The sequence below is a fragment of the Trichoderma atroviride genome, chromosome 7 (genome assembly GCF_020647795.1).
Source record: "Trichoderma atroviride chromosome 7, complete sequence".
NCBI classification, from domain to species: Eukaryota; Fungi; Ascomycota; class Sordariomycetes; order Hypocreales; family Hypocreaceae; genus Trichoderma; species Trichoderma atroviride.
In genome coordinates, this window is record NC_089406.1 from 2,628,430 (window position 1) to 2,648,759 (window position 20,330).

Consider the following 20,330-nt stretch of genomic DNA (forward strand, 5'->3'; position numbering starts at 1 on the left):
TGTGGATCATTAAACCACCTACGGCTACGTTTGGACAAAGTGTTCACACCAATGGCAAGCCGAAAGATCAGCTAAATGCAGGAGAGTCCACAAATTATTGATGCAAGGAACGTATTCCAAGACTTTGTCAGCTGTACGGTAGAAACCAGATTTCTAATAATGTCTTGTACAGTATATTGTTTGGATAGGCATAGGCAGGAAATAGGTGCTCGTACTATGTACATGCTGCACCGTAGGTCAAGATTCTCCGTAGACCAAGATGGACAAGTCAGATCAACCAGCGATGATCGTCTGCCTGAGCTAATATGCGAGACAGCGGCTCCTCCCTTGCGCCAAAAGGACCCAGTAGGATGATATGTGACCAATTATTACTACATCCAGCTAGGGTAAAACCGACAAGGGCCCTCTCTCCTGATGTCTCGCGCGTCGGCCACTAATACAGCAAGATGGACGCGCCTTGCCACAAAGCGGCAGGGCTAGGAAATGAGAGATGGGTAAAGTGGTACAATATCGGTGAGAAAAAGCGTATAATATTGGTCAAATTTATTTGTTGACCTGAGCTCCGTCACTTCTGGCCATGTGTTGGTTTTCTGGCTGAGATGGCCACGGCAATGCAGAGGCTACTGTTGCATCACGAAAGCTACCCTATTGTGCCATCAGATTTAGTTCAAAACGCAACAAATGCGTTGTTGGATGAACATCTATATCTGCATGCTAGCTTTGCTGTGTAAAATATGCGTAAATTCAAGTTCAAGCGATTAATTGTGATTATTAGCATCGCTATGCCACTTCATAGGCTTACAGGTTAAGTACATGTATGTTTTGTGAGAAGTCTGAGTTCTGCAAATTCTACGAGGATGTGCACAAACGGTATATAAATAAAACGGTAGTAAATACTATCAATTGGCAAAAACTGACACTGCGCGTGGTTATACTGATCATGCTACTCTTCTCGCGGTATCAACGTAGCAGCTTCAATGTTGTAAGCGACACCTCGCAGCCCACCAGCGTGTGTACGCTACAACATCACCATTTCCATCTTGGACTCGTTTGAAGCTTGAGATGTTGCAATGTGTACGCAAGAGCGGTATGAAGCAGGCTGAATGTGAATTCCGGGTAGGCTTTACGAGGACGCGTTTCGTGTGCATGTAGGTGTATCGCGTTGCCGTAGCATCTTGCACCTGCTTTGCTTACAAAGACCACCAGCCAGACTAAGGCTTCAAGGGCATACCTGTCCACGGACTCTTACTCCGTACATGAGCAGCAGATAATTCATCTACCGCGGGCTGGTGTACAATTTCCGCTCCCGAGCCTAGCAATGCACCGCAAAAGGAGAGGATGCCGCCACGGCAGCCCTTCCCATCGCTCAATCATGATTTGTTTGCTCTCTCGGACCACTGCGAGACAATCGTGGCAAGGGACCCCCTATCCGGCTGGACCAGATCGCTTCCGCATGTACGGCACAAGCGCCTGCAAGTGGATTTGGGGCTGAAAGTCCCCACTAAGCCGTCAGACGCCAATATTAAGGCTATCCCAACTTTTGCCACCTTTGCCTGTTTAGGACGCCGGCCGCTTGTCTGACAGGTGCCGGCGGAGAGATATTACGTTGGAAACGTCCTTGGCGCTCCCCAGTTCCCATACCTTATAAAGCGTCCAGTCTCATGTAGGATACCTACGTGAAGGGATGATTCAGGCGAGGAAAACCCTGTCTCTCTCCCTAGATGACAAGCACCTTGCAATGTGAGAAGATTGTAATTACGAATGCCATATACCTAGGTAGGTTTTTAATGGTAGATACTTGCATCGATGTGGCATCACAATGATTGCCATAGTAAATGACGCATTCAGAGGCAAAACAATTTCTTGGTTAAAATATAAAGGAATCGCCATCCTATAGCCCCCAAACCGGTCACGCTCAGTGTCTCTGTTTCAGCTAGCCACCATCGTTTTAAGATTGCATTGGTGTGAAGACAACGGGACGTAAGTAGACTTATACCAGCACCAGTCTACACACGATTTTTAGCAACACCACCTTTAAAAAATTTCCTGACATATGCTTCAAAATATTACACCACTCCAAAGATTTGCTTTCAAGTCTTTGAAGCTAGATAGATCAAGTTTGCTGGAGTTATCTCAAGGAATACTTGGTTGCAATATTTGCAGTGTATGGCGGGGCGTGTCTCGCGTTTCTTCCACACCGCATGACTGGGTAAGCAAGGATTTAATAGACCGCCTCTCAAGCATGTCTCAGTATAAGACACCGAGCCAGTCTTGGCTGACTCTGCTGCGTGAGTACGACGACTCAGCGGTACAGTATGAGCAAGATACATTTTACCAGGCAACAGCAAATCTCACGGTACCGCACCACGGGGTATAAAAGCTAAAAGATACATGTGCTCTAAAGATCAAGCTACGCTAGCTGATCCCTAAATGCGCACACAACTTGTACAAGGCTTCATCGGTCATAAGTGGACGGGGTATCATTAATCGCCGTATTTAGTATTCTTCGACTTACATAGTCTCGCATGGACTAGTAGAACTACAACTTGGTCATGGTTCAAGGTAGCTCGGTTACTGGAAGCAGTCATAGTCTCATGTCCCTACCCGGAGGCGTATATGCATTGTCGCAGCCGCGATGCGGAGAGTTCAACTGACTCTTACAGCCTTTTATAAATGAGCTGTTCTACGGGCGCTCCGCATGGATAATGCATCTGCGGACATGGACGTGTGACAAATGCGTACTTCATCTTCTCCCTGGACAGGCTTACCTTGTATAACCTGAATGCTAATTAATCCACATTCGAGGCCCTAAGACTATAGTAATATGTTACGGAGCGTAAGGATATTATTATAAGCCGAGTGAATCAGCGAGTTGGATGTGAATCTGGATCCAAAAACTAAAACACAATCGGCCACGACGCGACAATGTCCTCCCATGTGTTGGTATTGCTTTCCAAGTCGCGTCATTTACCTTTGCTGACAAGGGAACAAATGTGAATCTCCTTGTAGGGACTGCGTTGATGATGGACGAATGCTACCCAAGTGTTAATGATCACGAACTTAATATTCTCGTTCACCAGGCGAGTGGTCCCGGTGATTCATACCTACCCTAGCATGTAGCTACATATGGTAGTACCGATAGGTAGTCTGTAGACCTCTGGCGGTGGTGATAGTTGCCGAGTAGCTCAGGTGGGCTTATTCACTGTCCAATGGTATTAGTACATCTATGTGCATCCCTTACAGGATCTGGGTCAAATCGAACCTCGTCTTGTAGTAGATCAAGCACGTTCAGAAATTAAAGTACTTGTATGGTCACGCCATTTTCTCGCCTAATTGCGCCCGAGTCTTAGACAGATGATTGATGATGGAACGCCACTCTGCCGGCTTTGCAAGTCGGATACTACGTTATACATGTATGTACTCCATCATACCGAAATGGCCATTGTCGTTCCAAAGAACTAGCTCTAAGAGTACATGGATAAGAGTACGAATCGTTATTAAGCGCCTCGGATTGCGTATCTGATCATATACCTCTTTATACAGCTTTCCGCGCCTTTCATTCCTTTCACGCCTCTAATTGTAACTGCGGCTTCATAAACTCACCAGCGTGCCGTTGTAATACACTTTCATTGAACGCTATTCTATTCTCATTATTATCAGCGTTCATTCTAAAGTAGAAAATTTGGGGGCCGTTGTTGATAGATGGGCAGCATTTTTTGCGCATGGGCAGTAGCACACCAGATAGCCCACCTCCGTGCGCGCCATGATTTTCACATCAAGCGATGAGAAATGGATAGGTGTATAAGTGAATATACCGTATTTCATTAAAGCTTTGAAGGAGCCCTATTAGCACCGTGCTACCACAATGATCTCGCTGCTGTAATCTCGATACTATGATTGAGCGCTTGCTATCGTATGCACCCGACATCTGTGAGTAGGTATTAGGCAGCAACAGTGACCAGTGATAGAATCCGTAATAAACACGTATTTGCTTATTGAAGAATTAAAAGCGCTGGAAACAATGATATCCTCGCTGCGCTAGTCAAAATATATAAGAATGAAGCAGATGGTGATATGAGATATTCCTCTCGAGTAACTATGAGCCGTAGTGAATAAGTGTGGAAGCAAAATGCTGATGTAAGAGAAACGAGTTGGACCCTCAACATATTTCATCATGAGGGCAAGCTAAGCAAGCGATTAATCGGAGGCTATTGGCAGTTCGGTCGATTCAGATCGTAAGAGTAGTGTAATGTGCCATTTATCGAGCTACCGGCTGAGCGTCTTTCAATAATAGCACGAAAGCGCTATATTAGGTACTTATATATGCAATTTTTAGCAATAAAACTGGCTGCGAATAAGTTTTAGAAAAGAGCGAGTAGACATAGCCTGAGAATGGTCAACCGGCACGAGAGTCTCTCAATGAAGGAGGCTCAGCTCAGCTCAACTCGTGTTATTTGCATGCTATCGTCATCGCAACAACTATGATTCATTTTTTTCAGACTTCTTGCCATGGCGAGTGAATAATATTGGAATGTTTCCTTTTTAAATCTATTTCTCCGTTGGAGAGTTCCAATTACCACTACCCACTCAGCAGCCTAAATTGCTATAATCACTTTCTGATGCGATATTTATCAAGGAGACGAGCCATTCACCACTGCGATTCTACTACCAAAGGAAATTTTCCTTGCAAAGTGGCTGCTATCAACAAGAATAATTTAACTGCATGAAACCGTCTCTTGACTAGGGGAATGGATCGTAAGTGAATCACAACGAACAAACGACAAAGATTGTGGCTCTCAGTCACACTACGAGTGAACAACGATGCACAAAGCCGCGAAATTATGTTTAATACAGTCAAATAGCTTCCAAAGTTCGTAATTATAAAGGAGGTGCTCCCACTCCCACGTTTTTCTGTTCAATAAGAAAGGCTTCATTGCAACCAAGACATCATCTGCCAGCTCACCAGCTCACTCACCAACGCAACTACAAGAAATCCATCACTCAAACCAGTTTCGACTCAACAATGTGCACCTATATAGGTTGTTTTTGCCCCATTTGCGAGAAGCGTTTGCAAACGCTGAGGGTGCCCTGCGAAAAGGCTAAGAAGGGCGAAACCTGTGGTGAATTCACAGAGGCCAGAGACTACGTAGAGGACGATCCCTGCGAGAAGTGCTTCAAGAGACGTCAACCTACCATTGCGAACAAGGCAAAGGACATTGCGCGAAGATTCACGGGCGGCGGTTCCGGTTCTGCTGCTGCTTCATCATCCAAGAAGGTAAGCGATGGCCAGTACTCATATCTGTCAAACCTGGCGAAAATCTATAATTGCGTTGTCTACTATCGCAAATATAAGTCGCCAAGGCTTACAGAGCTTACACTCCAACAAATGATTAAACATTTACTAAAATGATGTAGTAAAACGGGCACGCATTTCGGAACCCAACGCCCAGGGCGTGCTGCCCACTAATAGTCTTTCATGGCGAAGATGCCCAATTGCTAGGCGGCCAACATTAAGACTTCAAAGGGACAACACTACCCCAAGCAAAATGCGACCTCAAAGACCCCCCTAAAATTGGTGATAGAGGGGACAGACTTGATACCTGTTATTCTCCTATCAAGACCTTCAGCCACAAACCCAGCAAGTAAAAACGGATGATTGCGACAAACAAGACTGTGTCACGTTTATAAGAAAAGAGAAGAAAAAAAGAGAAAAACCGGGGGAAAACAAGAAAAAAGTTGGAGGGCGTGCCATGATTTGATCAGTGCTTTCTTTGTATTCGAAAGTGTTTCTTTAATAACTCAGATAACCCAAAAAAAAATGAGAATCCAAGGGCTGTACCAAGCCCACGCTGGGAAAAAAGAATGTCCTCAGTGAGGCTCGAACTCACGACCTTCAGATGGCCCAAACTGGTGATTTGGATCATATTTATGGAGAATATGAGACTGACGCGCTAGCCAACTGCGCCATGAAGACTTTCTTGTGATAATCCTTGCGGAGTCAAACTCTATGAAGCTTTTGCGCCAAGCTGAATCTCTCTTCCCTAGATCGTTTCGTTTCGTGTGCTTCTTCCAATTTTTCCAAGTGCATCCAGCTGTGAAGAAGGAAATTAAGTACTAATTTCGTCAAAGACACGCCGTCAAAAGCCACAGGTTTATCAGCCACTGTTTTTTTTATCAGCATGAGAAATTGCTACTATGTGATTGCTGCTCCTGTTCTCTTTGAGTACAAGGTTCCCTTCTTCTATACACGCAGCCTTTTTCTTGCAGCAATGCCTCACCATCCATTATCCAAATAGCTTGTATATTGCGCATAGCTTTGCTAATCAGAAGCAGTGTAGGCTTTATCATTTTCTAAGCTTTACTGTTTTCCAGCTCTTGTAAAGATTTGGCTTGTCTATTTGGGAAAACACAAAGCTGGAGCTGGCGGTTAGACCGGCAGCCGTTGCGTCACTGCATGGAGCAGTCTTGTCTTATAGAGGAGGGCGTTTGTAGCGTACCGTGCGCGCATCCGACGCCCAGCTCATGAGGTACTGAAGATTGGCGCAGTTGGCGTTATATCCCCGACCTTTGTTTGCCTCAATTGAAAACTGCATCAAAATTGCGAGCTAGGCCATTCCATAGAGAAAGACGAGTTGCTTAGGAACTTATGCTCAAACAGCTAAAACTCAATTACATATCTGCACAATCTAGTTCATCATCATGTCTCTATGTCCGTTTGCTTTGCCTAAAAAATTGACAGTACTCATCATTACACATTCCCTCGGATTGCCATCTGACCGTTTGAGAGCAACACAAACGGGGTTTGAAACGTGGATGTGCCTATGCTTTGGAAATCCATAATACTACTATACCCACACTTACACTTCCGAGGGGCTTATGGCAAATCACCAGGCAATTATCGCAAAGTGAATCTGTAACCCAAGCCTAGTGGACATATCGTATCGGCCCACGCGCCGTTTGTTGCTTGATAGAGCATAGAGAAGTTCTAGAATGTGGCTTCATTGTTCCACCAAATATCTACCGGTCGTTCAATGGAACACTGGGTCACTGTCGGAGCGGAGAATACTTAAAAACATCGGGACAGGTAACATTGATACCGTGCTACGCATATTTCTACACAAGCAACTGCCGAAAAAGAATGTAAATGGGGCAGATGAGGAGCCACTTGGGCTGCTTATATATCTGAATCAACCTCCGTGAACTATCCCAGATAGCTGATACGGTTGGCCTCATGAAGAAATTCTACTGGGCCAACTCCAAATTGATTCACCATGCAATATTCATGTACCCGCGAATAAGTACAAAAGGAACTCATATATGTGTAGCGCGTGTTCCTACTGCTGGAAGCAGCTCTACTGGCTTTGTGAGTAACTTGGCTTCAGAAATATTCTGATGTGAACTTCCAGCCCCTGATTGAGAAGATAATCATCTTGTAACGAAATATTAAGTCTTCAATTGGTATAGTGAGCGCGACATTTTCTTATGATTTTTCCGCTTGGAAAAGACTGCTCCATATTCTACTACGCACGCTCTATAGAGGCTGCTAGTTAAATTCACTTCACAAAACGCTGTTCTCTCGTCTTAAATGTGGACAAGCTATACGTTATCACCGTAAGTAGATATCAGAATACTTGCATTCAATTATTGTAATAGAAAACATAGTTCAGAACATAGGCTTCAAGTTGGGCGCCAATCCACACACTGGGAGAGGCTTGTTTAATCATATTGCGGCAAGGCGCCCTTCAGAATAGAGGATCAAGCCACCGCTTTTCCGATATTGTATAGCTTTCCAGACACAATTTAGAGATGTTTTTGATCTACTTATCGGTATATCTTTGCTCATTGAAATATTGTGGGTAGCTCCTACAGCATCATATAAACGGAAATAGCTCGACTTCCGAGCTAGGTGTAAGTGTCGTCCGATGGCCCTGTGAAGTAATATAACCATGGACATAAGATGAGTCTCGATTCGATCACTGTTTAAACTATCGGCTTGTCAATGCACTATACATAAAGAACTGGAAGTATGTGGTCAAGGCGCAAGCTCACCGTTGGCGATTATAAATGCCGACGAAGTATTTGCCAACACGAGTTCCAACGTACTATATCAGAGGCCCAATTCAATAAATATTCCCATTTATAACTCCAAACGCAAACCCCACTGAGTAATTGCTATTCCGCAAACTCCGATAGCTCATCTTTCCTATGTAGGTAAATTCATGGATCAAATCCAACCAGCTGACCTCTGTGGCCGAGCACTCGACCTCTTCCTTGTCTTCAAGGGTAGAGCCCATCAAGGCCAGAACCAGACACTCGTTCCAAAAGACAGCATAACATTTGACATAGGTATGTATATTTCTACGGCCAGGTTCGTAATTGACCATCCTAGTGTGTAATTGTTGTACATATCATGCTAGATGCTACTTTATATGTCAAAACGGGCATCTGGCGGCCCAGCCTTCGGAGTATTTCCCCCTGGCAGTCCGAGTAAGCACGCATATAACGTTACAAAGAGAATAAAGTTCTCAGTAATGTGCAATACCAACAGTCTTACTTGTAGTCTGCCGCCATCTGGCCAGGGGCACAGACAGCTAATAAAATCCCTTGTCCTGTCGTAAAGCAAAGCGTATCATCCTCATACCAAAGCCTAGGATTAGCTGCTCATCTTTATCCATCATGGCACTATCCTCCCTTGACCTCTTCAACTCTGTTTACATATACGGGTTGAATCACTGGGAAAGGCACTACAAGAGTCACTCAAAAGGACCTACGACACAAGTCGTTCCCACTTTCATAACATCTGAAAGCCAGAAGCATCCGTCGGCGTACTAAAAGTGGCGCCATTCTACATCTCAATATTCCGCACTCCGTTCCAACCAACGATCAAAAGACAGGCCCCTATACTCTAACGTATCATCCCAAATATTCCATGTAGCCACCACCCCTGTCACTGTAACCCCCCCACAGCTCAGCGATTCCCGGAAAACCTCCCCTCTTGGTGATTGGTGGCTCACACGTTTTCCCCCTTCCTTGATAATGTATTTTGCCAAAATCCTTCTCACTTGCTCCATCTAGATATGCCGGCTCGGAGCCTCGAGATCTCCGCGCAATCCCACTCATTCCTTTTTTTCTCGGATACCGTTTCTAAAAAACTCTCCGGGCCCGCCGGTGGCCTTTTGCCCGGGGGACTGTTTCCCTCTCCGTCCAGCTGCAGAACGTTCTCGTACACCGCAATCAGCATCTCGAAGCCAACATGCATGATTAGCGTTTAACTTCAGTGGACTCACCACAAGTATTCGGTAGTTCCCACATTTCTGTACAAGCATAAGTGAAGCGAATCTGTATTCCGTGTCCTCGGTAGCAAGTTGATACAAATAGGTCAGCGTCTCGTTAATTAGTGCATCGTCTCCCACATTCCGGGATTCTATGCTAAACACCATCACTACCTAGCTGATAGCGTTGCATTCTTCGGAACTTGTACATCCACCCCGTTATTAAATCACTGAAAGCTAGCATTCAGCAGCAACCAATATGGAAATTTTAAATCATCACGTTGCATCACTGCCCCCAGGGGTGTAAGATGCGGAGTACCAGCACCAGTAAAGCGCAAACGTAGAGCGAAGCATCCGAGGTACCAACAGTCTTGAGCTGCTTGGCCAGTGCGAGGCTTGCTGCCGCTCTTTAATGGAGCTCTTGCATATGATGTTGGCTCTAAGTGATTATTGTCAGGGGAGGGTGCCTTGAAATGATGCATGAAGTACTGCACATGTGTAGAAAAGGGGAATACTATCGAAGTAGCAAAGAAGACGTGGATGTTCTAAGGTTACGAGCCGTTTCAGTTTATATGCTGCACCATATCGTAAGCCTTGAGCAATTTTCCCCAAGAAGCACAAGATGAAAATAATGTACAAGGGCTACAACGAAAAGTTAAATTTGAAACGGCACGTCGATCAAACCGAGTAATGCGAGTGAGTCGGGCGGTCAGCGAAACAAGGGAGCCAGGGAATAACACGAGTCGGTTGGCCGCCTGTGTCATATACGAGAAGCCCCATGTAGCAACATATTGCTCAGAAATATTTGGCATCCCAGGCTTGTTGAAGATTGGTCAACCTAGTGTGTACTGTAGCCTCATGCTTTATAATTTTATCGCTAATACTATCAATCCAGGGTCAGTTTTCTTTCCTTGAACCAACTTGCATATATGCGTGGAGACATGTGCTGGCATGTCGGCCAACTTTTTTCACATCCGGCTCTACTCACGATAAGAGAATATAGGAGGAAAAAGAATGAGATGAAAAGAAAAGAAAAAAAAACATGTTCAAATAATAACAATCATACAATTTCGTAAAAATGAGCTCTTCATATCCCTTGCTTAAGCAACAAATTCCTCTCGATAGCGGAATTGCAGCATCGGCCCGTTCTGTGAACTGACAAAGCGATCATACAGCTGGAATTCGCTCCTGCACTGTCGCCCTTCTTTAGCATCGCCCACACCTTCTCCCAAGTTGCTGCTGGGGTCCAGACGGATGTCAAAGAGCCAGATGAGACGAGCCAAAACAATGGACATTTCCTGATAGGCCAAGTGTTTCCCAATGCAGCCGCTACGGCCAGCACCAAACGGAGTAAACCCATAGGACAGACCCACTGCGGGCAGCATCTTGACGGACTCCTTGCCAGACACAGGCACAGAACCGTCCTTGAGCCCTCGTTCGCGCTCTTCCGGAAACCAGCGCTCGGGTGCGTAGGTCAAAGGCTGGGCGAAATTCTCTTCGCTATGATGCATGCAGTAGTGCGGAACCCCCAAATTGACGCCAGCAGGGAAGTATTCGCCGTCCACCTCCATGCCCCCTGGACCAACTACACGTGGTAGGATGCTCGGGACAGGGGGTGAGAGTCGCATGGCCTCGTCAATGCAGGCGGGCAAGTACCTAATGTTCTGCAACTCCGCAGAAGCAAATCGAATGGGGCACTCGACGTCTGATGCCTTCTTACCGATATGTCCCGGAGACAATGGGAATGCCTCTCGAATCTCACGTGTTAGGCGTTCGAGCGTGCGTGGGTTATGTGTGAGATAGAACAGGGTTGACGTTGTTGCAGTTATCATGCCGTCTGTACCACCAATTATAAAAAGGCTTGCTTCTGATATGAGTTCTTCTGTAGAGAAAGCGTCTCCGGTCTTGGGATCGCGCGATGCGAGAAGCGCTGCCCAAATGTCTCTAAATGGCATAGAAGTCTGCTCTAGGCGCCACAAAGCGAATGACCGGCTTACAGACATTAGGTTTCCCACACCAACAATGAGCTGGTTGAACAAGAGCTTATGCAAGTTACAGAAGAATAATGATTGCATGTGGCCAACCTTGAACGACAGCAGACGTTAGTCGGCGAATGAAGCGAGAAGGTGGGGCTGAGAGCCGTGGATTGAAGGAGAATTGCAACTTTAACTTACCAAATGGATGCCGGCAACCCCATTAGGCAAATCTTTTACGAAATGTCGATATTTCGGATCTCTCTGGACGTTCCATGTTCGACCAAAAGTCATGGAGCCCATCATGTCAGCAATGCAGAAAGATACATACCAACACATATCTTTGCCCGAGCTCCAGCCATGTTCACCTTCTACTTTGCTCCCTACACCTTCGCTGATGATGTCAATGAATTCTTCGACGTGAGGTGTGACTTGGTCCTCAAACTCTTTCACTGCGGCAGGCGTGATGGCTGTCATATTGACTCGACGCCGGAAAGCATGTGCCTTGTGGTCTACTGTTGTAAGAGACATTTCTGCCCCAAAGAAGCGCTTGAAAGAGCTGTATGCATCGGCCTTGAATGTGTTGGAATTGACATTATGCAGGTCGCGAGATGCCTTTGCAGAATTGATAGACAAACGGTTAGGCCCGAATCTAACGAATTTCCCTGAGGTAGCATTGATTGGTTAGCTTTGCATTCTATCTTCAACTGTCTACAAGCAGCAATGCCACCAACGCCCAAGACGTTGGAACGAGGGTAACATGCCAGGGCCCCTGGACAACCTGAGCCACTTTCGTCTGTACGCTGCGAGGCATAACAGAGTACGTATGTGCATGAACCAAACTCACCAAACTTCTTGTGCTGTTTATCAAACTCAAGATGACGACCACCTTCAGCGATCCAGTAAACAGTGTACCAGTCCGTAAGTGCAGCGAACAGCGGTCCTGGGTACTTGGAAAGGGGGTGGAAGACAAGCCTGTAAACCAGGTTCGAGAGAACCTATGGAGTAATACGTTAGCGTGCTAGCCTCCTTTACACCGCAATATGATGATGCAGCGTATCAGGTACCAAATGCCCGTATGATAGCTCATAATGATGAATGATTGTGCAGTAGAGAGATGTAGTGCGTGCAGGAAATAGAACAGTGCGGTATGTGGATATGACGAATGTCGTTGCTGCATGTATATGGCAAGAAAATGCTGCCTGTATGCGCGGGGTGGATTCTATATGTCTAGGTATTCCACTAGAATGCGTGGAATATCAATCTAGACCCTTGTTACTTACCCATTCGAGGAGTATAATGGTGCCTGTTTGTGAATACCAAAGAAGACTGTGAGGCTGCTGTAAGTGAAAGTAGGACAATATGGCCAGCCCCAGACAGCCGCTTGCAAAGATACAAGCGGGCACAACGTGGAAGACCATGGCCAATCCTTGCCTTGGTTCAATGAGTTACAGTGGGCGCTATGACAGTTGGTAATGCCAAGGGTGGTCGTGATTTTAGATCAAAAGGTAGAGACTAGGTGTCAGGGCAGCGTCAGCTTGAATGGCAAGGGCTCAAATATAATCCAAAGACAAGTGACTAAGAACTAAGAGAAGGAGGACTGGCGGAGTCTGAGAATAATCAGAGAAGAGAAGTTGGCAAGCCCAATATTTGTATAAAAAATTGGCGGGAAAAACTATCACATACCGTTTTAAGGCGAGCTCAAGATTTGCGCACAAAGTTGAGAGAAGGAATCACGGATAGCACGTTAAGCGCTGCTCTGCATCTGACACCAAGCGTCTGACGGGGGTAGGGGTGTGTGTATTTGGGTCAAGGTAGCATTCGTAAGTTAGTAAGGCCCACAACACCATGGATGCTGGCTGCAGCAACGCTTGTGCATATACAGTGTCAGGGGCCTGCTGGATGATGATTCTGGTATCTGGGAAGAAGGTCGGGTAAAAGCTCTTTTCATTCCAGAATCAATTCGAATTTTACCGAGAGTTGCCATCCTCCGCTATTCTGGGACGGGGGCGGCATTCGTGGTTTACGACTTGGGGCGAGCCGGAGTCGTGGGATCGCCGCCAATTCGCAACTCACCCCACTCAAAACGTACAATCGGACGTCGGGGGGGTATGGACGGCGAACTGGGAGAGTTGCCATGGATCCTAGCCTTGCTGGAACCTGAGCCATGTCGAAAAGTGGTGCAATATCCCATTTCGTGCCCTTAGACAGTGCTAGAGAGTATAGGAGCTGTTGCAGAACCAACGTCCACTGGTTCGCCGAATACATAAAGCCAGGCCAAGTCCTCTTCTTCTCTTTCATGGAGATGAAACGGCTATATCCTGATGAAGCGTGCCTTTCACTGCGTCCCTTATCCTCCTTACGTTCTTCTCAATCTTGTGTGAGCCACCCATAGTTACTATCCAGGATGCAATCTATAGACGGCTACACGCTGTTAGAAAAGGGGGTCGTGACCCCTAGCCCAACTATCGTTCTTGATCAACCGGTAAGTAAGAATAAGGCCGTGGTGTTCATATACTCTCTGCGTGTACTTTGTTGAGAGTTTGTATAAGTTAGCTGCTAACACTCTCCAATTCCAATGCAGAGACGATCTCCACTCTATCATCTGAAAACCCTATTCCTCTTCACCAAAAGCGATTTCAAAACTGTCATATTTCCCCAGAGCATATTCGCCATCACAGCGGCATTATCGACAGCGAAGTTAACCACAGCAGAATTGAGCGAAGACGCATATACGCGGGCCTGGCAAGTGGCTTCGCGTATACCACTGATGCTTGCGTGGATCTGGCTGAATCTCTTGGTGGAGGATTTGGCTAATCAACGCCTTGAGGGATCCATTATCGAGGACACTGTCAACAAGCCCTGGAGACCGCTGCCCTCTCATCGTCTGACGGCAGACCAAGCACGGGACTGGCTCACTGTTGCTATTGTAGTCGCCGTAGGCTCGAGTCTCGCCTTGGGTGGCTACACAGCCAGTGTCACCTTGATGCTCTTCATATGGATGTACAACGACCTGGACGGCAGCAACAGCGGCATCTGGATACGAAATGCCCTCAATGCGAGTGGCCTGATGTGCTTCAGCTGGGGTGCGTTAGCCACATTGTCAGGCGGCGAACTATCATCACGGGCCTTTACCTGGATCTTGGTAACTGGAGCCATAATCATAACCACGGTTCATGCGCAGGATCTGCCAGACATTGAAGGCGACAAGGCACGCGGACGCCTTACTGTGCCCTTGCTGTATGGCGAGACAGCAGCCCGGGTGTCCCTATCCGCCATGGTCATGTTCTGGTCAGCGGCGTGTCCGCTCTTCTGGGATGCGTCGGCGTGGGGATGGGCGGTCTCGACAAGTCTCGGATGCGCCATGTCAGTGCTTGCGCTGCAGAAGCGCGGCCAGTGGTGGGACGAAGTGGTGTGGAAGTTGTGGTGCCTTTGGATTGCGGCGCTGTATCTGCTACCAGCACTTGGCAAATGAGCTGCTAGATATCCAGCCGCTAATGATTAATGACAAACAAATTCCTGGCTTGCCACAATCCGCAGCGCTGTAGCGTTTCTTTGTTATGCAAGCGTGCCGCATGTTAGGGGGCGGGTGTGTAGAGTAAACCATGTACGAAATACGTGGGTGACAAACCCAGCCCTCGCAATGCCCCGCGACCATGCAGGCACAGGCCGCTTGCTCTGAAGGCAGTGGCTCTCTGGCATGTGCTTTCAAGTAGGATATCTCTCATATGCCAAGGCTTTTACCGAGCAAGCCAATTGGTTTCCAAAAGACCCCGAACCTGGCGTTCGTCCCGCACAGCAATGCACCCGCGGACTCGCTTGCTGCCAACGTGCAGAAACCTGCAGGGCTCTGGGCAGGTGGATATGCACGAACACGTATTTTGCACTCACAAAGAACTCGTACGAGTTGACACCTACTTGCACAACTATGGGCAGGCCTGGCATAGAGCTGCCGGCCAACGGGTATTCTTGGAACGGTACAGTGCTGTACGAAGAACGAGACCCGAGGACGATGCCGACCAAAGAAGTAGGAGGGGTGCCAGGAGGAGACTGAAAGCATCATGGAAACGATAGACCAGAAGGTATTCTAAGCTCGTATGCGTTGCTAAACACTTGGTTACCACATAGACCAATGCCGTGAGCCGTAGGATTCCGTCTTGCGCACCATGTCAGAAGCAGACGTCACTTTCCTACTCAGTTGCCATTCGAGCTGAGGTCATCTCAGCACACCCCAAAGGCGCGGCGTCATCTGCTGCCGGCACTCTCGATGGATTCTGCAGTAACGCGAGGCGAGTCGTTATTTTGGGTCGTTCCTAGTCCGGTGGCTCTCCGTCGGACTGGTGGCGGTGTCGTGCCTGTACCATCCCTCGAAGAGCGACCAAATCCGGCCCGTACAGCTGCGGCGCGGTGTCTGTGGGACTCCAATATGACAGGTCGTTGTGTTTAGGCAATATGGAATTGCAGAGGCGGATAAGGTGGATTGGGGAAGTTGGATAGCTGGCACTTTGCACGAGAAAGGCAATACAGGTACACGCACTGGAAGGTCTCACCTATCCTGCTGCGAGATTAGGTGCTGCAGCGCGTCCGCTGGTTACCGGATAGCGGTAGCAGCCCAGTTTGGGCTATCTTAGCGGCCCGGGTCAACGAAGATGCGCATGTGCTGCCACCTTCCATTCTTCAATCGTGATGCCGGCTCCCAGCTACTTGGTCTCCAAGACCCTACAAGTATATCCATGGATACTAAATGCTACATGCATGCATTCAACGGCCCCCGAGCCTTTCGCCATCGCCAATTAAACGCAGCCTGAATCTTTACCCTTCCTCATCTACCCCCACGGCACCATGAGACCACAGCACTCCGCATATCGTCTCCGCTCTTGTTGGGACGCTGCTGTGCAGGTCTACCGATGTGGCTATGAAGGTGTTCTATGAACTTGAAAGATGCGACGCTGTGGTAGCAGTGCAGCAATGCTACGCTGTAACTGATTAATCGTTCGTTCGTTCCAGAGACCAAGTCAAGCCTACCTAGCAACGATACCGAGAAAAGCCTTCGATTTCCATCCAGTGCCGGTTCGTGAGTGCATATGATATGCTGGAGGGCGCACGTCTAGGTAGTCTGAGAGACAAGGCAACCTCAGTGAAGTGTCGGCTTTATTCCGCACTTGCTCGTATTTCTGCTTTTGTTTATAGGTACATGTGCCCTTCACTGTGGCATCTGCTCGGCGAGAGCCGTATCTCACTTAGTTGGAGAATGTAGAGGTAAATTTAGCGTCGGTCGTTTCCCTTCCCGAGGCTCGTCGACGCTTGGTTCAGAGCTCATGGTACTTGTAACTAGACGGCAGAGGTGTGTGCTACATGCAGCTAGCTATGTATTAGCCTTGTCGGTTTGATCTGCGGCCACTATGCTCTGCGGAGAAGAGAGCCAACGAAGCGTGTTCTTGGAGCGGAATGGCTGTTTGGCCTATCCCTAGCGTCGGTATCGGCAGGGACACCTCGTTGCGAAGCACATCCCCTGAACGGCCCGTTTTGACGGCTCCGTCGCTTGGCTGGCGTGGGCTGTTGTGACTGGATGCACAAGTACGGAGATGTCCGTGCCCTGACTTGAGCCAAGCAAGACTAAACAATGCACGCAGGACCAGAGAAATCCACGGCGTGGAAATTCGGTTTAGAAGGGCCTCAGCACTAACCATTAAGCCCCAAGAATTGGAGCCTATTCGGAGGCTTTTGAGGTCCAATGGATGCGAGATGAAGCTACAAGCGAGCCAGGTCGGATGAAGTCGAATAAAGGACATCAACGGTGTTTCCACGAAGCCTGTTCTTTTTCCAAATGCAGTAAGTGTCAAGGAAGAGGTAGGGGAGTGGGTAAGCGCCGGCCAGCCGGATGCAAGTCGGGGACCCTGTGCCTCATGAATTCGGGGCGCTGTTCCCGCTCCGTGTATTCGAAGTATGGCATCAGTTGATTGTCAGCTAACCGCTAGCAGGACTACGGTACGTGTTGCCACTATTGTTCTCCGATTTGCTGACCAAGGTTCACAACTCACTGCATCAAATTAGCTTCCAGCACACACTATCGCATAGATACAGTTTTGCCATGGTATCTCGACATCGTTATCATGTAAATAAAAGTCCTTGTACAAGTACATGAGCTCTTTTTTAGTCAACAACAGCACAAACTAGCAACTTTGCACTCTTGAGCTTCTTCCGCAGCGATCCCGTGGCGACTCCACGGTAAAATCCGCAGCACACGCTGCTCCACTACCATCGCAATGATAGAAGGAAAGCATGCTGCAGACTTTGCACACCGTAACCTGCATCTGCATCTCACTTGCCTGGGGTATATAGCATGCAGGCAAGCGGATACTCTGCCTTCCAGTGGGAACCCGAGTCGGCGGCGGCGGAAGTGAGTAGTAGCCCAGGCTTGACCAACATATGGGTAATAGACGTGCACACCCACACAAAAAGGGCGAGAAAAGGGAAAAGAGAAGAATATAATGGTACCGTTACATGCCTGGAATGAAAATTCTGTAGGTTCGTGCAATACCATGGATGGTGTGGCTTTCTGAACTGCTACTAATTATGATATTTTATTAGCTGACCAATGGCATAATACGTAATGTGTGTGCATCTGGACATCCGCTCAGTCAGCCGGCTTGGTATCCAGAAGCCGCCTAGCAAAACACGCAAATATTCTCGTCAATATCGACATGTGAAACGAACATTCTCCAGATATGCTATTTCTCCGACTGGTTGCGTGTCAAACAGAAGTACCTAATACAAGTTATGCCGATACACCGCATTAAAGATTTGTGGCAGCTACCAACAGACCCATCGTACGTCGTTTGTCAAGACAGCTTAGCGATGGTCTCGACTGGCTGCGCTCTAAATAGGCAAGCCGGAGTAGCATCCTGCATCCCCTAGCTTCGTTTACCCTGGATATCTGACACCTCTCATATGTAAATGCGAGGGATAAAACAGACGTGCATGGTCAAAAGGTCTCCCTATGACAGTGGCTGTTCTGATACCGAAATTACCGTTCTCAGAGGATTCACTCCTCTTTGAGATGGCAGCCAATATCACACACTCACCCAACAGAGGGTTACAGCAACGCTACTTGGCAGCTTTCCATTCGAGCCGTGATCAACATTTATGCACCGCAGCCCCCTCCTTTTCCTACGTCATCTCAAACATGTTCTGTTAGCTGCCAGAAACAGCGTTGAGAAATATCAAGCTGTAGACACCGGCGTGGCTTCCGTTCCTGTGTTATCAGCTGTGCCTCTTTACGGATCCCGCTGTAACACCTCGGCCACACCCTCTCCACATTTGCGAAATTTCAAGTGATGCACACACGGAGGCATATGAAATAGCACACCGAAGCCGTTGCTAAGGAAATAAAGACCGAAGAAATACCCTCGCTTATCGGCCCATGCCTTTGATATCCAAATCTTATTGGTCTTTTCTCTTTCTTTACCCCCGAAGCCTCTCAGGCCATAACATCTAGTCTACTTGTACGCTTACACGCGTATACCGAGCCGCACCGGACTACATCGAAACAGAAGACCCAAGAGGCTAAACTGGAGCAAAGAAAGTCACAACAAAAGCATTAAAGATGGCTCCCTTGACGTGGTTTATTACCGGCTGCTCTAGTGGCTTCGGCGAGCTCTTAGTACGCCAGCTCCGGGCTGCCGGCGATAATGTCATCGCCACTGGCCGTAGTGCTGAAAGCAGGCTCGCCCATCTCAAAGACACAGGAGCAGCTATCCTCGACCTTGATGTCACGGCGCCGGCCGCTGAAATCCAGACCAAAGTCGACGAGGCCTGGAACATCTATCCAGGAGGTATTGATATTGTGGTCAACAATGCGGGCTACATCGTCAGCGGAGCCGTTGAAGAATTGACGTACGTAAATACACAATCTTGGCTTTGAACTCCAGTCTCTCGTGGTCAACTTATGTGTACTTTATTGTGGCTTGTACATCTACATCTCCAAGTACATGTACATGTTTTGGCTTTGAACACATTTCCTTTTTATTTCCTTTTTCGCTAACTGCTTGCGTGATGCACGACTAGACAAGAAGATATGGATCTCTCTTTCAAAGTCAACTTCCATGGTCCACTCAACATCACCCGTGCGTTCTTACCTCGCCTACGGGAAAAAAACAAGGGTACGCTTCTCTTTGTGAGTTCTCAAGCGGCGTGGCATGGCGATCCAAGCGCTGGCAGCTATTGTGCCGCCAAATTTGCTCTATCAGGTACGTGCGTATCATACATTATTTTCGCCTTCTCGCCAATGGATTCCGCTTATACCCCATGAAATGGAATGGTTCGTCTGATATCTTTACACACCCATTTCCCCAATTCGCATAACAAAGCACGACAGGCTCAAGGATCAGGCAATGACACCTACCAATTTCCTCCCAACCTGGCGCAAATCATTACCTATCTTTCTCAGTGATTATACGGATTGGGATGCTTGCTGACATCCACGGGGGGGCCTTGCGCGCCCATCACAACCCGTACCCAGGTGCCGTTGAATGCCTCGCCAAAGAATTGGCCATTTTTGCTCCCGGCGTCAAAGTGCTCATCGTTGAGCCTGGTTATTTCCGGACCAAGGTCTTCTCCAACATCAAGCATGTCGAGCCCCGCCTGCCGGTTTATGCCCAGTTTAATGCCGGTGTCCGGCAGTACGAGGCATCCATTATCGGCAATGAGCCTGGCGACGCCGATAAGGCTGTTACGCGAATGATTGAGCTGGTCAAGGGCACGGGTATGGCTGCGGGGAAACAGATACCGCTGCGTGTTCCTCTAGGGTCGGATGGCTGGGATAGGATCAAAGCGAAGTGTGAGGAGACGCTGGCGATCTGCGAAGAGTGGGAAGATGTTGCAAAGAGCACAGACCATGTGGCAGTAGATGCCGCTTAGAAATTGAAGTGACGACTAATTACAATCACTATTTTCCACAGTCACGATAACAGAGGTAACGTTGATATTGGTGTGAAACCAACCAGCGATTTGCAAGAAGCGTATACTAATTATATTCATATCATTACGTATTGGTTAGCTTGACAAGCAGCTCATGAATTGCACC

The 20,330-nt window shown here is 47.7% G+C and overlaps 4 protein-coding genes across 4 annotated transcripts; 3 read left to right on the plus strand and 1 right to left on the minus strand.

The window, feature by feature from the left end:
* Window positions 1–5,023: 5,023 nt before the first annotated feature.
* TrAtP1_012867 (uncharacterized protein) lies at window positions 5,024–5,984 on the plus strand (the record flags this gene model as incomplete). The annotated part of the gene is made up of 2 exons (XM_014088565.1): window positions 5,024–5,275; window positions 5,898–5,984. 2 exons carry the CDS (start codon window positions 5,024–5,026, stop codon window positions 5,982–5,984), a joined length of 339 nt encoding a protein of 112 aa, XP_013944040.1.
* Window positions 5,985–10,112: 4,128 nt separating this feature from the next.
* Window positions 10,113–12,930, minus strand: TrAtP1_012868 (uncharacterized protein). Its single transcript, XM_014088566.2, has 5 exons — window positions 12,529–12,930; window positions 12,093–12,243; window positions 11,447–11,910; window positions 10,261–11,356; window positions 10,113–10,155 (listed from the first exon to the last, which is right to left on the minus strand). Exons 1-4 carry the CDS (start codon window positions 12,664–12,666, stop codon window positions 10,373–10,375), a joined length of 1,737 nt encoding a protein of 578 aa, XP_013944041.1. The 5' UTR covers window positions 12,667–12,930; the 3' UTR covers window positions 10,113–10,155; window positions 10,261–10,372.
* Window positions 12,931–13,652: 722 nt separating this feature from the next.
* Window positions 13,653–14,720, plus strand: TrAtP1_012869 (uncharacterized protein; the record flags this gene model as incomplete). Its single annotated transcript, XM_014088567.2, has 2 exons — window positions 13,653–13,730; window positions 13,830–14,720. The coding sequence occupies 2 exons, from the start codon at window positions 13,653–13,655 to the stop codon at window positions 14,718–14,720; spliced, it is 969 nt and encodes a 322-aa protein (XP_013944042.1).
* A 3,264-nt stretch (window positions 14,721–17,984) lies between these two features.
* TrAtP1_012870 (uncharacterized protein) lies at window positions 17,985–20,202 on the plus strand. The gene is made up of 3 exons (XM_014088568.2): window positions 17,985–19,141; window positions 19,313–19,494; window positions 19,767–20,202. Exons 1-3 carry the CDS (start codon window positions 18,852–18,854, stop codon window positions 20,162–20,164), a joined length of 870 nt encoding a protein of 289 aa, XP_013944043.1. The 5' UTR covers window positions 17,985–18,851; the 3' UTR covers window positions 20,165–20,202.
* The last annotated feature ends 128 nt before the right edge of the window (window positions 20,203–20,330 follow it).